This window comes from Erpetoichthys calabaricus, chromosome 3, assembly GCF_900747795.2.
Source record: "Erpetoichthys calabaricus chromosome 3, fErpCal1.3, whole genome shotgun sequence".
Classification (NCBI taxonomy): domain Eukaryota; kingdom Metazoa; phylum Chordata; class Cladistia; order Polypteriformes; family Polypteridae; genus Erpetoichthys; species Erpetoichthys calabaricus.
The window spans coordinates 80,169,882-80,185,165 of record NC_041396.2 but is presented as its reverse complement, the minus strand read 5'-3'; the positions used below and the strand labels follow the sequence as shown (position 1 = coordinate 80,185,165).

The following is a 15,284-nucleotide window of genomic DNA, read 5'->3' as shown; positions in this document are numbered from 1 at the left end:
CTAATACATACTTCCAGGAATTCTTTTACGTGGTGAGCTTCACATGCTTTTACCAAATAAGGCCTCGGTTTGACCTTTATAGCTGCATGCTTTGGATGCTTTTGGAGCTCCTGGACAAAGCACACATTTGATATCAAATACAAGTTCTCGGTGAAGTAATAACCGCAACGCCAAGGCATCATGCTGTCAAGGCAGTTTTCTTATTGCTAGTATATGTATTTCTGGGCAGTGCTTTTTGATAACAAATATACATACAGTACATATGTAGTTATCCCACTGTATCAGTTGGGGACTGGTTCCAGGACCTTCCATGCATAGCAAAATCCATTGATTCTCACTTCCCTTACATAAATGGCATATTATTTTTACAGTACATAACCTATACACACCCTCTTGTATACTTGAAATCATCTCAACAATCTAGATGAGAACAGGCCACTCAGCCCAACAAAGCTCACCAGTCCTATCCACTTAATTCTTCCAAAGTTAACATGAAGTCTAGTTTTGAAAGTCCCTGAAGTACTGCTGTCTACCACACTACTTGGTAACTTATTCCAAGTGTCTATGGTTCTCTATGTAAACAAAAACTACCTAATGATTGTGCAAAATTTCCCCTTAACAATTTTGACTGTGTCCCCATGTTCTTGATGTACATTTTAAAATAACAGTCATGATCCACTGTACTAATTCTTTTCATAACTTTAATAATAATACATTTCATTTATATAGCACCTTTCCCATGTTCAAAGGCCTTAAACACTTAAATCATGTCTCCTCTTAATCTTTTTTTGGTTATACTAAAAAGGCTCAGCTCTGTTAATCTTTACTCATAATTCATCCCCTGTAGCCCTGGAGCCTCTTCTCTGTATTTCTTTTCAGTACTGCTATGTCCTTTTTATAGCCTGGAGACCAAAACTGTGCACAGTACTCCAGGTGAGGTCTAACCAGTGCATTATAAAGCTTGAGCATAACCTCCTTGAAATTGTACTTTACACATCGTGCTATATAACCTAACATTCTGTTAGCCTTTTTAAAGGCTTCTGAACTCTGAACAAGCCAACTACCATGTCTAAATACTTCTCATAAGGTGAACCTTCAATTTTTTGGCAATTTTCCATTGTGTTTTCAAATCATTTTACTTGCTACATGTAATACTTTATATTTACTTACATTAAATCTCATCTGCCACAAATCTGCCCAAGCCTGCATGCTGTCTAAGTCCATCTGAAATGATTCAATGGATTCCAGATCATCTGTCAATCCACCTGGCTTGGTATCGTCTGCAAACTTAACCAGCATACTATTTATATTCCTATCCAAGTCATTTATATATATTAAAAATGGAAGCGGCCCTCGCACTGAACCCTATGGGACAGGAATGTTAACTTCAACCAATTCTAACAGGGTTCCTCACACCATAACTCTTGCTGTGTCTGTGCCAATTCGACACACAAAACCTTGAACTCCCCCCACCCACCCCTTTTAGTCTGATGCCCAACCTCTCATGTGGCACCTTATGAAATGTTTTTTGAAAGTCAAGATAAATAATATGATATACAATACTCTGATCATATCCTTTTGTTGGTTTCTCATAGAATTCCAGCATGTTAGTAAAATGCACCCTCCCTCATCTGAATCCATCCTGACTATTCAGTAAAACTCCTGTTTTTGCCATGTGCTGCTCAATCCTTTCCTTAATAATTCATTCCATTAATTTACATGTGCTGCACATTAAGCTTACTGGCCTATAGTAGTTTGGATCTGCCTGGTCACCCTTTTTATATAACGGGTTAATATTTGCTATTTTCCAGTCCTTCAGAATTTCCCTAGTGCACAGTGACTTGCTAAACATATGCGTCAAGGGTTAATATATGTACTCTCCAACTTCCTAGAGAACTCGAGGGTAAATATTATCTGGTCCTGGTGATGTGTTTGATTTCAGTCTATTTAATCTAAGCAGTACTTCTCCCTCTACAATTTCTAAATCACTCACTTCCTCCTTAGTAGTCCCCTTTTATCACTAGGAGGTTATCTACTTCCTCAAATGTGAAGACCTCAGAAAAATGTGAGGTTAAAGTATCTGCTATTTCACTGTCTGTATTTTTGAATTCCCCTTTACTACCCCTGGTGCCCTTCACATCCTCCTTGACTGTTATTTTACTACTAAAACAATGAAGGAATCTCTTTGGGTCATCTGTCACCTTATCTGCTATAATCCTCTTTAACTGCCTTTTAGCCTCCCTCATGCCCTTCTTAATGGTTGTCCTCATGTTCTCATATGCCCTATGATTCCCTTTGGAATTATTAGTCTTATACGCTTTATACAGCTGTTTTATCCTTTGCAACTTTTTTCTCAACTCTTTACTAACCCATTGCAGGTTTTTTTTTAATGTCCTACTAATTCTAAATTTAAGTTTGCACCTGTCCTGCATTATATGTAAAACGTTTTTAAACCCTGTTCCACTACTCCTCGACTGTCTCCACACCTAAAAGCTTATCCCAATCCATTCCTTAGATTTTTCCGCATCTGCTCAAAATTTGCCCTACTAAAGTTAAACTTAGCAGTTTTAGTCTTTGCATTCGCACTCTTCCAAAACACCAAGAATTATACAGGTATTATATTATGGTCGATGGACCCTAGTGGTAGGGCGGCACGGTGGAGCGCTGCTGTCTCGCAGTTGGGAGACCTGGGGACCTGGGTTCGCCTCCCGGGTCCTCCCTGCGTGGAGTTTGCATGTTCTCCCAGTGTCTGCGTGGGTTTCCTCCGGTTTCCTCCCACAGTCCAAAGACATGCAGGTTAGGTGCATTGGTGATTCTAAATTGTCCCGTTTGTGTGTGCACGTGTGCCCTGTGGTGGGCTGGCGCCTTGCCCGGGGTTAGTTTCCTGCCTTGCGCCCTGTGTTGGCTGGGATTGGCTCCAGCAGACCCCCGTGACCCTGTAGTTAGGATATAGCGGGTTGGATAATGGATGGATGGACCCTAGTGGTTCAATCACCTCTACACCCTCAATTCTATCCCTGATAAAAACAATCATTGATTACGTCTAAAAGTTTCTGCTTTTATGCTCTACTGTTTGCAAGGTTAGCCCAGTTAATATTCGAGTAGTTAAAGTCCTCCATGACTATAATATCCCCCTGTAAACTTCCATCCATCCATTTTCCAACCCGCTGAATCCGAACACTGGGTCACGGGGGTCTGCTGGAGCCAATCCCAGCCAACACGGGGCACAAGGCAGGGAACCAATCCTGGGCAGGGTGCCAACCCACCGCAGGACACACACAAACATACCCACACACCAAGCACACACTAGGGCCAATTTAGGATCGCCAATCCACCTAACCTGCATGTCTTTGGACTGTGGGAGGAAACCGGAGCGCCCAGAGGAAACCCACGCAGACATGGGGAGAACATGCAAACTCCACGCAGGGAGGACCCGGGAAGCGAACCCAGGTCTCCTAACTGCGAGGCAGCAGCGCTACCACTGCGCCACCATGCCGCCCCCTGTAAACTTGACCTTTTAATATTACTAAAAAGATTTGTGTTGAAATTGCTCTCTGCATTGGGCAGTCTGTAACACACTCCTAAAATAAGGCCTCTTTCCCTAATGTTTTCCAGAGAAAGTCAGATGTCCTCACTAAGATGGGGCTCATCGTCCAAATTCAGTTTGACATAAAACAGCCACCCTGCCTCATTTTCTGTTCTGTCTATACTTCCTAAAAATGTATATCCCTCTCTGTTATACTCGTGTCCATCTTTGTTATTTAGCCAGGGTTCTGTTATTGCTATAATATTATAATTATGTTCCACTACATACAACTCCAACTTGTTTGTTTTATTTTTATACTTCTAGCATTAAAGCAAGCTATTTTAATGTGTTACTCATTTTACTTTTGTATTTAAACATTGGGTTATAAATTACATTATGCATTTTAATTTTTTACACTGTTGTTTGTTTCTTCATGTATAGTTCTACACTTGGCCTTTCCTAAACTCCCTACCCCCATCCTCTAGAGTAAACAATCCTCCATTAACCTACTCAAATGCCTCCATAACATATTGGGGAGAGAAAGCACTTTACACTCCTCCTCCTTAGCATCTGAGGGAGTGCATGTGCCCAAGCCATTTTGACCCTGCAAAGCATTTTGCATGCTTGTGTTTTAATACCTATGTTTAATGTATCTGCAAGCTAATGAACGGACTCACTTTGATTGGCTTGAGCGTGAGCAATGACTAAGAAAATCCAAATATAATTTATTTTAACTTTTTGGTTAAAAATCATTTAGTGTTCTTTGTTTGAGTGTTTTTACTTTTCAGAATACGCAGTGTGTATGTATTTTATGTTTTGTTTTAAGAGCTGCAGTACTGTGGAAATTGTAAAATGGAAACCTATTCCCACCTTGGAGATTAATAGATCTCTGAAGCCAAGGTAGGATGGGAGGAGAGAAAGAGTTTTCCTTTTCTAAACGCAGTGATCGCTGAAGAATGGGGTTGATCCATCTACAGAGTACAGCAAGGGTGCTTTGTGTGAGCAGAGTTAGCCAACTGAAGAGCATTCAGGTGGCTCAGCAATTGGCTGCCATATAGGAGCTGTATGTTTACTGCTGTGGTGGGAGAGCGCAGCAGGGCATGACTACAGATCACTTCACTGTTTGGTGCATGGCAAATTCAAGCTTTGTCTTGGCAATTTCGGACTTTTTTTAATATTTTCGATCCGCAGTTGGCTAACTGTAATTATATACTGATGGAAAAAAGTAATTTTCTATGTGTGTGACTTAAAAAGTTATAGCTTGTGTACTTTCACAAAAAATTGAGAATTTGTTTTAACTATTTGACCAGCAAAGCAGTATATGGCAGTTTGTAGTGAGACATGCTGTACTACAGCAACTGTGAGCCTAAATTTGTCACAGTTGGGTCTAATCTTAAAGTAAAGTCCAGTCATACTAATGTAAAGTGTTTTTTTGTTTTTTTTTCACATCTAGTTTGAATGGTTATTGTTAACACTACTTTAAATACGCTTATAAATTATGAAGATAAACTGAGTGCCTGCCATTTGTTGATATGTAAGATATACTGGCCCATCACAACGCATAAACGGCCAAATAATATATGCTATATTTTTGACGAATATGGCATTATATAACAGCAAACTGTTCAATTACCGTTTTGCCTTTCCTTGCAATTTGGGTATGCATATCTGATACTTGTGTTTCCAGTGAATCTGTTCTCTACTACTATTCTCAACTTGAGAATTACAAAAATGCTAAAATCACATCTTTCAATATTCAGCATTCCCCCACGCACTATCATCTGTTGTATCAATGAGCCGCAGAGCTGAGCACCTTTCAGGCCATAACAGAAGTTGGAAACTTTAATACCGATCAAGTTGGTGGCTTGTGGATATCAGACAAATCTGAGACCTGGCTAATGCTTTGGCTTTTGGCAGCTAGGTGGTTATAGATTTTCAGCACACTCAGTAATCTTTAATAACATACCCATTGCTAAAGTGAAGAAAGCGCTAGTGGCGTGGATTACACTGGCTAATGGGGCATCACCGAAACTTTCAATGCTGACATCAGATGTTTTGCACTTCTGCATGTTTCCTTTCAATAATAAAACATAAAATGACTGATTGTTGAGACATCATTCACATTTTCCTCCAATAAGACATAGCTCAACAGTAGTGATTTGCAAATGATTAGATATTTTTGAACAACTATTTTCAGTGAGTGGTATGTCAATTCAGTGGAGCGCAACGGGAGTGTTACAGTAACTTCAGTAAATTACTAGTTGATAGCCTACTCTTAACGTCATGTGTGATTAGCAAAATTTTAAGTCAGTCTTATTTTCTAAACCTTGTTATGTAAATGTATGCTGTTTAATCAGCATCCATATATGCACTTTCTAAAAAAAAAATTTAAGAGTTGAACTAACTTTTCTAGTGATACAGTTAACACTGGTGATTTTTTCTGTGTAAATTTTTAATCAACTGATATTTTAATGCTGCGGTGGGTTGGCACCCTGCCCGGGATTGGTTCCTGCCTTGTGCCCTGTGTTGGCTGGGATTGGCTCCAGCAGACCCCCGTGACCCTGTGTTCGGATTCAGCGGGTTGGAAAATGGATGGATGGATGGATATTTTAATGAAGGGAAATATGTGTTAAAATGTTTGTATGCAGTATACACTCATTTTCATTTGAAGAAAAAGAAAATTAAAACCTAAGCTGCAGGGTGGGCCAATAAGAAAAGTGAATGGGCTTAGGTCCACCTGAGCCCAATACTGGTGTTGCTCCTGCCAGCAAGGCTGGTGACTGTTCAAGATCTGTGTTACCACACCAGAGCTACAATGGCACAATAAACTTCTTTCACATCTACCATCCGGATTGCTGCTTAAAACTGCCAGCAGACAGAATGCTTACAGTACATCAGTGATAAGACAGTGAGGGAGTGGCACAATGCTGTCAGTCCTAGAGCAAGGTCATCTGTCAGAGATCCTCTGTTCGCTCCTCGTACACAATCTGACTCTAAAATTGGACAATGCAAACAATACTACTGTGGACACAACTTTTATGAGAAACGGACGCTGGAGTGCAGATGCTGCCTTGGCCTGCTGTATTAGTCTAGGAATTTGTTCTATGTTATCGCCAGCAGTGAACCACCAACTTTCAGGATAAACATGTACATGGTGAACAGCAATTACATTCACATGATGCCCAAACGGTATCGTTAGGCTTAATGTGTAACAAAAAAAACATTCCCCCCACAATTACACCATTAATAGTAGCCCATACTGTTAATGCAAGTCAGGGTGGATTCATAATGTTCCTGCCAAATTTTCACCTCCTATCTGGATACTATGTAGCATGAACCTAGATTTGTCAGACCACATAACAATTTTTCAATCTTCATTTATCCATTTTGGGCGGCACGGTGGCACAGTGGGTAGCGCTGCTGCCTCGCAGTTGGGAGATCTGGGGACCTGGGTTCGCTTCCCGGGTCCTCCCTGCGTGGAGTTTGCATGTTCTCCCCGTGTCTGCATGGGTTTCCTCCGGGCGCTCCGGTTTCCTCCCACAGTCCACAGACATGCAGGTTAGGTGGATTGGCGATTCTAAATTGGCCCTAGTGTGTGCTTGGTGTGTGGGTGTGTTTGTGTGTGTCCTGCAGTGGGTTGGCACCCTGCCCGGGATTGTTTCCTGCCTTGTGCCCTGTGTTGACTGGGATTGGCTCCAGCAGACCCCCGTGACCCTGTGTTCGGATTCAGCGGGTTGGAAAATGGATGGATGGATGGATGGATTTATCCATTTTTGATTATCACATTCTTACTCTAGCCTCATTTTCCTGCTTTTGAAAAGCAGTGGACCCCAGTTTTTCCTGGACATTCTGAAGTTTAGTCAAACAAAAGCTAAACCTTTTGACCATGGCTGCATGTTGTGTATGACATTTTAATTTGCAGCCACATGATTGGCTGTTTCGAGGAATGGGATTTACATTAATTAACAGCTGCACTTAATAAAGTAGCCAGTAAGTTTATATATGGGGCAGCCCAATTCTGTGCCTCAATCCTGGCCACACTACTATGTGTGTGGAGTTTCCATGTTCTTCTTTTAGCATACTCAGTGACTCTTATACTCGCCCTGTTGAGTAATATTAGTAGTATTATATTGTATGAGTGCAAATGCATGTCTGAGTGTGTCTTGTGATGGACTGCTTCGCTATCAAGGGCTGGTTCTTGCATTGTGCCCATTGCTTTCAAGATAGGCTCCAGCATTTCAATTGACCTTGAAGCTGGATATAAAAATACCCATCTGACAAAGTATTACCCAGAAGAGAAATGGCAGTGAGAAAAATAAGTCCGTGAAGGCAGACAGGAGACACGAGGGGAACAGTAATCTTCATCTATGCTAATTTTAAGGGATTCTTCCAGCTTCAACAGAGAATGTGTTGAGAACTGATAGGGAATAGGCCATTTTACTCCAGAATGCTTAATAGAAGGCAGCAAATAAGACCAGTAAGGGGTAGGGAGTTTATGCTGACGTCACTTAAGGACAACACACTTCAGTTACTGCCTCTTTAAACAGGGATACAGTATTACCAGAAGGTATGAGTGCTTTGAGTAGTGAGAAAAGCACTATATAAATGCAAAGAATTATTATTATTATCTTGACTTTGTTTTGAAGGTGTGTTCTAACTATGAGAGTGATTTAAAGGAATTACAGCAGATGTAAACCCAAAGCTGAATGAGGTCTAACAGCCACTCCTTGTCATTGCCTTGCTAATCCTGAAATAGGGATGTGATCTGGACTAAAATAAAAAGAGTGAAAGAGATAAACAGAACAGGAGGTGAAATGGGGACATGGATAGGTACCTCCAAGATTTATACATGATAATGCCAGCCCTTATATTGCCTGGCTCAAATGATGCATTTATTAAATGGTTAGTTACATAATGCTTTGTGTTCTCCCTGTTTTAACCCCTATCGTGTTTTGTTTAATAAAACATTTTTTGTATTTTTTAGAAATCTTGGAGTCTGGAACAAGCACTACATAAAACAATGTAGAACTGATTTTAATGAATATAGTAAAATACTAAAAATATATACAAGCATTATTAATTATAAACAAAAATATGGATAGATTGCACTTGTTTTCACCTAGCTAATTTAACTTCCCAATCGGGAAGATGGTAAGCACCATCCTAGTATAAGCTGCTGTCAAATCAGGCTGGCAGTTCCATACTTTTCTGTCTGGAGTATTACTGTAAATGGGGCTTTCAAGAAGAGCAGCTGTCATTTTGTGCCTGTGGTTGTGCGTTCATCAGGAAGAGAATGTTTGAAAATACACTAAAACAGCACCCTATTCATAGCAACATGCTGGTAATTCATACAGTATATTGCTGCATGTTTGATTTAAGAAAACAACACAGTGCTGAGTGTGAATGTGAATACCAGCTATAGCATGATGAATTACTTGTACACATTTTTATTAAATATTAAAAATTTGGGCATCAAGGTAGCACAGAGGTCAGTGCTGCTACTTCACTACTCCAGAATCCTGGACTTAAATCACAGGTCTGAGCACCATCTGTGCTGAGTCTGCATGTTCTTACAATATCTAGATGCATTTTCTTCTGCATATTTCATATTTCCTTTCAAATCCCAATGGCATGTGTGGCAGATTAAATGACATCTATAAACAGACCCTATATAGTTTAAGTATGGCTACATGCATTAAGTGTGCCCCAAGATTAACTAGCACACATAAGATTTGGTTCCCACCTTGCACACAGTGGTGTCAAGATAGGCCCTAGGTCACAAAACATAACATTATAAAAATAGGTGAATAAATAGTTTAAGGTTCACTGCTCAAACACTAATATGTCACACTCTTGAATATCTCAGTGAAGCAACTCTCAAAGCTGCAGACATGAGGAAACAAGTTACAGTCAGTCTGGTTGATTTCTGGCCGACACTTGCTGGCTCCACAGAGAAAATCTAATGGTTCAGCCTCACCAGATGAAAGGAATAAAAGTTTTAAGGTAAAAGTCAAAACAAACTGCGCTTCACATATTTCCCTGAGAGGGCGATAAAGTACTGTTCTTATTGTCAAAGCTGGGACTCACTGCACAAGAAGCATGACTTGTGAAAGCTTTTTCCATCACACTGCACTTCCTCGGCGAAGTAGACAGTCTTCTGGCATACACCACATTTGTTTCCTCCTCCGAAAGGCATCCTGTCACAGAAGAAAAGGAACCAAAATGCTTCATTTCAGACACATAACAGACCAGAAGTGTGCCAGTCATATCAATAGCTCCAAACATTAACTTTTATCTGAAAGGGTGCCTATCTACACACTAGGAACAGGAAAAGTGAGGGATCATGGAGCGAGCACTTAAACAGTTCCTATAGTAGTTCTGAACATAAGCTGCTACCACAGATTGTTAATAACAGAGTCATTAAAAACAAGCACAGGGTTTCTCAGTCATGCCATTTTAGACTAACTAGACTTGGTTGCCCTTAACATTGAATAGTGTAATATCTGAATGAATCCTTCTTCTACCCTGTCAGTATTTAACAAACTCCAGTGAGTGTTTATTCCTGAAAGGTCATATTAGATTATAAGTGGTTATGAGTGCAGGGAGTAAATAAGGCCAAATGATTCAATCAGCTGGACTTATGTGTGTTTACTTATAACTCATTGTATTGTAGGCATCTACAAGGGTGCCGTGGAGTCAATGAGAACAGCCTGACTTATGATTCTAGCTTCTTTTCACAAAGTGTCAGCAGGCCTTTCTTTGCCTTTTGACCCTGAATGGCTGAGCCCTGGTCTGGGAAGCCCCTATTAGAAAATGTCTTGTGCTTTTCCTTCCTCAGCTAATGGGTTGGGAGCATATGAGGTTGCGCAGCAGTGTGTATTACAGTCACGGGTCCTCCCTTTTCCTGTCAGTCTGCTGGGATAGAAGAAGATAACACATTCATTATAAAATAAAGATAGAGCATAAATGGAGACTAAGAAGTGCAACCACAATATGGAGTGTGGACAAGTACTTCCATCACCAACATCAAATGACTAAGTGACTCTGAGCTACTCACTTAAAGAAACGTAGAGGCAAAAAGTGTACTGTACCTGTATGTTTTTGGCTATATGAATTAAACTTTGCATGGTAAATGAAACATGACCTAGTGTCAAACACTGGACTACTGAGCAAAAAAAAAAGCATATGGCCCTTAACAAATTTTAGTCTATTTGTAAGGAATTCAGTGTAGTACTCTGGAATTGTGTCTTCTATGGAAAGGCACTATATAAAATAAGGTCTGCTTGTGATTTGCAGTGCGGCCTAATAGTTGTAGTTAGTCTAAACATTCTTTGGAGTCAGTTTGGGAATGTGCAAACTCCACATATTCAACAGTCAGCCATGGAATTCAAGGCCAGGACACTGGACTTGTAATGCCACAGTGCTAAACATTTATTTCATATTTGTCTCGCTATGCATGAACTAAGCGCCTTAAGCATGGGAAAGGCACTATATAAATATAATTTAATATTATTATTATTATTATTAAGTGTCACTCAGGTAATACTCTCTTTTCATGACCACTGCAAATGTGACCAGTTTGAGTGGGCTTCCTCTAGAGCATGAAGAAGAGAATCTCTTACATTACAGTTGTAGGACTTACTGTATCTGTTTTCTATCAGTTGCCTCCTAAAATGTTCACAGCGAAAGAAGACAGACAACAAAAAAAAAAGATTCACGTAATCAAAGCTGCTGCCCTGCTCATCACTGGCTTAATCATTTCAACAGTCAAGGGAGAGAGAGAACAGACAAAAGGAGGGCTCATTTCTGGCATATTTAAGAAGGTTTTAATTGCATCTTAAAAATCAGCAAGAAACATATTGCCGGGGCTCTCTGTAGGAGATCTCATTAGCAGGGGTGCAGGGATTATGGGATGCCTTATTTGTTCAAAAAACATTGGACCACCTATTGTTAGCAAATAGTTAAGAGCCTGTAGAATCCCTAAACAATATGCTGCTTCGATAAAAGTCTGCAGCCTAAAATATCAGATGCTGTTTATTTGGAACTTAAAGCACAAAGAATCAATGACGGACTACATGTATAAGGAAATCAGCTGGTCTTTCACTTTTCCACATTTTAATAACATGGTTAGGACATTTAAAAATCATTAGGAGACACATCCCCTCCTAACTAAAAGCAAACATTTTCATCCCTGAGGCATCTATTTTTCTATTAACATTAGAGTGTGGTGCTTTTTAACTTATCTTATCGTGAGTTCAAACTGTATTTTTGCCGTGATGAATCAGGCCAAGCACAACATGTACTACAATAAAGCCATGCCCAGACATTCTTCTGTATTGAAACCAGCTGCACAACTCAACAATTAGGCAATCACTCAGATCCGTGAACAAATTCATATGCTGAATATCACACTGGTGCCAAAACTTTGAATTTTTCTTTTTTTTATTTTAAAGCTGAGGCACATTCATGCACCTTAAACAATCTGGCTTACAATGGCACTGTTTCCAGCACACTGACCTGATTCTAGTCCACTGCACTCATTCCAAAAGTTATCACTCAAACCCACTACAGCCTTGGCTGAATGACAGTAATTTGTAATCGATTTCAAGACTCACATCCACTAAACCACTCCCTGCATATGACACAACTTGAAACTTCTCAACTGGCTTCATGACACTAGCATGTGCTCAGATTAATTTGCCTAATCACTCTCTGAGCTCTTTACTTATGGGACATAGCACTAGATTTTAATCATGTCAGGACCTTTTCTATCAGACAAATCCAATCAGTCATTAAGTCCAGTCTTATTCATAAACATTGATCTGTTTCAGGGCTTGTCGTGTCACACAAGACAAATCCATTGCTCCTTCAGTCCAGTTAGTCTGTACACTGATGGCTTTATGTCACTGACTCTTCAGTGCTGGCTATGGCATATATAAAGTCAATGTTGCTTTCACTCCCTTACAGAGAGTTCCGTTATTGCCTGCATTGAATTTCACTTCTGAAGTTGTTCTTGAATACTTGAAGGATTACTTTGTGATTGGATACTCTGGACATGAATCGCAAAACACCCTTTCGTAACAATACTTGAATGAATTATTTGTCAAATTTAGCGACGTGGGCTTGTACTGAGCAGGCATTTCCTATCTGTCTTTAAGCAAGCATGTATTTGGCCAGTATTATCTAGGAAGTGATTCAGCCTTCTGTTAGCACAGGAACAAAGGCAAACGTGGACGCCCTGTTCAGCCAGATAGGTCAGGAAGTCACTCCACTTCTGGCAAACTTTCCACTTGCAGCAAATGCAGCTCCAGGCGCCTGGATGGAATGTAAACATGACGCAGTTTTCCTAGCAGGCCTCCCAGGAAACTTTTGCAGGGATGAGCAGCTCTTCACAACTGGATAGTTAACATCAGCCAGTGAAGAAAAAGGCTTGAAACCACATGTAAGCGATCTTCAAAGAAGAATTTCAGAAATAAAATCGTGTGTATCCAGACAAGCAAATATAATAGGTGCAATGTCAGGACAGCAATGTTTCTAATCTTCAATGATATACCCGTTAATCTTCCAGTTACTGCCTCTTTGTAATATAACACTCTAATAATTCTCTTTCAGCTCCAGAACACACCTCCTTTTTCTTCAGACTCTTAAGATGGTCAGAGTAATAGCTGATAATAGTAGTCACTTGAAATGCAGCTAACATTATTAGACGTAAAGTTGCACTTTTGTGTTGCTGCTTCTATGTCCCTATTTTCAGCTCTAGCCGCAAGTTAAGCCTTTAATAAAAAATATGGACAGTTGAAAAACATTTTCTGAATTTGTTTAACTCTTGAGTTACTAACTGGGAAGATGGAAAAGATTTTGCCACCTAGAAATATATGGTCCCTTATTCAAAGGTCTCACATACACTGCAAAAAGCTACTGTGGTCAATGTGACAGCCAGACAGGAGTCCCAGAAGGCTCATATATATAACACATAAAATGCATTTGGTGCCCCCATACAAATAGGATGCTACTCCCAAATCACACCTACTGCACTTGAAAAGCATTTACTGCATGAATATCAGTTCTGATATCTTAAAGAACTCCCCGCAACAAATAAATGCCTAATACAAGTAAAGACATGCACAAGTAATGAGAAGTTGTTAAAAAAAAAAAGGTAACCTGTAGTGCTATGCTGCAAAACTTTACATCGAACCTTTCAACAGAATCACCGCGAGAAGGTGTCACAGGCACGTCTCAAGTGAACCACTGATGGGGGAATTTAAAATCCAGGATCTTGGACGCCAGCCCACTGTCCCATCTGTGAACAACATGCTGTGGAAAACGCAATGAAACCGTTCGCTCCAGACCGTTAAAGATCTCCAGCAGAGCTGAACTGCGCCAAAGTGACGACCATAGCTAACCGGAGGACAAGGATCTGTTACTCCCAAATGCACAACGTCTCAGTGCAGGTCGAATTTTTTCAACAGTCCCGTGTATGCAATGTAAGTCGAACCGCAACTTCACTTTGGATTGCTGCGCTGTGGTCTAAGTTGCACAAGAGGAGAGTCTGCACTTACCTGGACAATCGGCAAACTCCTGGCGACACCTTACCAAAGTGGCTCCGACTTGCGCACGTCCCAATTTAATAGGGCGTTTGCACACTGCCGCTTGGGAAGGAGGTGCCAAAGCGGGGATGGGAGGGAACTGGGGGTAAAGTGAAAAACAGAGATCACAGCCCAGCCGATCCGCCTCTTTCTCGGCGCCTCTGACTTTTCAAGTGCTGCTGCCCATCCCATGTCTCAATAGGTGAAGCCGAGGCAAACCAGATCATCCATTGCTTGTTTTTATTGCGTTTTTGGTACCGTCCTACTTAAGGTAATGATGAATTAATTGATTTCGGCGCAGAGGTTCATAATTGTACAGTACATACAGTACCTGTGTCTGCCAATCTGCCACTACACTTCCTGACATGCCTTATGTTTGACATTAGACTTAAGTTACAAATTTATACATGTATCAAGACACCATCAAAAGGCATAAACGACAAGGACTATTTAAATGCTGCATGAAAATATTTAATGGATTTAATCGAAATATTAAAAGCATTTGACAAAAAAGCAAGCCCATATTAAGTGCATAAAGATGACGTGTAGTATTGCGGTTAGTTTCTGTCCTTCTGTTTATCAGTTCTCTCCAGTTTGACCTTTTACTTATTAAAGCAACATTAAGAAGTCTCGCATTAACACCTAACACCCAATTTTCCATCCGACTACTGCACACACATTTGTGGTCATAAGCGCGCTTTGTAAAATGATAAACTAAAAGTGATTTCATTATTAGAGTATAAGACGATCGGTGAGACCATGGCCGATTCTAGTGTTAATGCTGCGATGGCCCAAACTGTAATGTGCGCCCCAAACACATGGTCAGTCGAATGTCCCTTTTATGAAACTCGCCTGTCATAGAATGGAGGATGATTGCTGTTTTACCCTTTGGCAGAGTTTACCTCTATAACATTTTATTTGTATTCTGGTAGTATAAACGGAGTATAAACTGGTTTACAGTATATATTCACATCCATGTGTGCATTAAATTCACAATTCTTGATAAATGATGCCAAGGAAAACTTGCAGTGTACTACTGGAATTAGATAAATAAATTAATGTAAAACTGACTTCGCATTTAAGAAGTGCGTATATACATTTACAAAACATGTAAACTCAAATTAAGTAATATATAAACATAACAGGGCGGCACGGTGGCGCAGTGGGTAGCG

General features: G+C 40.2%; 1 protein-coding gene across 1 annotated transcript in view; it reads right to left on the bottom strand.

Annotated features, from left to right (window-relative positions):
- Window positions 1–14,221, bottom strand: part of csrp1a (cysteine and glycine-rich protein 1a) — a 29,390-nt gene extending 15,169 nt beyond the window's left edge. The window contains exons 1-2 of the mRNA XM_028796976.2: window positions 14,086–14,221; window positions 9,614–9,723 (exon numbers count right to left, since the gene is read on the bottom strand). Of these exons, the coding sequence (XP_028652809.1) occupies window positions 9,614–9,722 (109 nt within the window). The 5' untranslated portion in view covers window position 9,723; window positions 14,086–14,221. The remainder of the gene's footprint in view (window positions 1–9,613; window positions 9,724–14,085) is intronic.
- Window positions 14,222–15,284: the final 1,063 nt, after the last annotated feature.